Raw genomic sequence first — 2,185 nt, forward strand, 5'->3', positions numbered from 1 at the left:
CCAAACTCAGCAAGGAATTACTTTGATTTTTTGTGTCTGGGAGATATGGGTTGCCTTGAAAGAGTGTGAAAGACTTGAGATTTAGAAGAACTTCATTGACATATAGAACTAGTGGTGCTCATGGTACACCAACATGGAAATGGCCAGCAGGCAGAAACATGTGATACAGCAGAGAAGACAAAAATGGTGAAAGCACTGGGGTCTGAGAGGTGACAACTGATGAAAATCTTGGAGACTCTGAATAATTTAATCACATCTCAAAATAGTCATTATCTACCCTATCCAATCTTCTGTAGAAGATTAATGTTCATCTTTAGGAGGAGGTTCTATGAAGAGTGACAGAGAGCAATGTCACCCCAAGCCACTCTCCACCTTGTGGAGACCAGAGGAACTAGAACCCCTGCCCCACTGTTTATGCCCATAAGGGCCTCCTCAGAGTGAAGCTTCTTGCTACCCCATGCTGCCATGGCCACCAGGCTCCTCTGCTGTGTGACCCTTTGTCTCCTGGGAGTACGTGAGTCCCCCAAAAAATAACTTGCATTTTTTATATTCCCAGGTATGATTTCCTTGGTGTTCCTTAACCTTTTCCTAAATTCTGTCCATTTCTACAGAGCCCACAGATGCTGGAGTCACCCAAACACCCAGGCATAAAGTGACAAAGATGGGACTATCGGTGACTCTGAGTTGTGAACCAATTTCAGGCCATACTCACCTTTACTGGTACAGACAGATCTTGGAGCATGGACCAAAGTTTCTCATTTACTTCAACAATCAAATGCCTGTAGATGAAAGTGGGATGCCCAAGGAACGATTCTCAGCTAAGATGGTTAATGGATCATTCTCCACTCTGAATATCCAGCCCACAGAAGCCGGGGACTCAGCTGTGTACCTCTGTGCCAGCAGCTTAGCCACAGCGCTGCAGAGTCACCCCCTCCCTGTGCAGAAACCCTCCTGCTTCCCCTTCTCACTTCAGCCCCATTGTCTTAAGTATAGAAAGGGCTACTCTGCTCCTCTCTCATTGAGAGAAATTAGTTGGTTTGGGGCATGACAAGTGCAGAAATGATAAGAAATCAACCGCCCGGGCGGCATGGTGCAGTGGTTGAGGGTCAACCTACGAACCAGGAGGTCATGGTTTGATTCCCAGTCAGGCAGGGAACATGCCCAGATTTCAGGCTCCATCCCTAGTTTGGGGTGTGCAGGAGGCAGCCAACCAATGACTCTCTCTCATCACTGATGTTTCTATCACTCTCTCCCTCAACATTCCTCTCTGAAATCAATTTAAAAAATTAGATAATTATCTTTTAAAAAGAAATCAAAAGAGAAATCCCTGTTTAGGAAACAATGTAAGAAATGGGCTTTAGAGAATCCTCACAAATAGTCAGTGGGCTCAAACCTACCCACACATAAGATAAACCTTAATTACCCAATCTGGATTTTCCTGCAATCTTGCATTGGCCTCCACGAGAATGGTAGGAGCTCCTGGTAATGGCTCCTCATCTCTCCATTCTCTTTTCACTCTAAGCTCTAAACAGGATTTCCCCCATACAAGTGTCCCTGAGTTGTTTTATTTAGCAAACTTACACTTGTCATGGTCCTACTTTTTGCTATTCAAGAACCCTTAAAGATGAAAACAATAATTTTACTATGAGATATAATCAAAATATAATATATCCAATTTTAGTGCATTCTTTCTCCTTCTGGGTTCTCCTTGCTACTGCTAGACCATTCTCCTCTCCCCTGCTTTAATACCCAGCTCTTCACACACATGGCATTAGCATATTACCTGTTGGTGCTCACTGACTTCTTTACCATCAGGCCTCTCCTCACTCACTTCCTCTCCCTACCACTAATCCTGTCTCCATTGGTGTCGTCATCATGACCTAGACAATTTATACAGTTTCTTGACCTCCTCACATTCAACAATTTTTGGCCTCCAATCTTTTCTAGATGCACTTTGATGATTTCAGAACATGGAAAGAACAACAAATAAGCCCCTTCCAAAAAGTCCTTTTCAATTATTTTATGCTTCTACCCAATCCTCCCTTTTTTCTATTTCATGAACTCTAGCACTATCCTTCTACGATGCTTCTAGTCAATGACCCTCAGTCCACATACCTAGAAGCTTGTAAACACCCAGGTTCTTAATTCTAGCATTGTCTAAGCCAGGTTCAATGTTTAAGGCCAT

At 43.4% G+C, this 2,185-nt stretch overlaps 1 gene segment (V, D, J or C); it reads left to right on the forward strand.

Moving 5' to 3' along the window:
- The first annotated feature begins 340 nt into the window (after positions 1-340).
- LOC132211361 (T cell receptor beta variable 12-4-like) lies at positions 341-1,884 on the forward strand. The segment is given in 3 exon segments: positions 341-514; positions 612-937; positions 1,816-1,884. Coding segments are annotated over 3 exon segments (444 nt in total).
- Positions 1,885-2,185: the final 301 nt, after the last annotated feature.

The sequence above is a fragment of the Myotis daubentonii genome, chromosome 10 (genome assembly GCF_963259705.1).
Source record: "Myotis daubentonii chromosome 10, mMyoDau2.1, whole genome shotgun sequence".
NCBI classification, from domain to species: Eukaryota; Metazoa; Chordata; class Mammalia; order Chiroptera; family Vespertilionidae; genus Myotis; species Myotis daubentonii.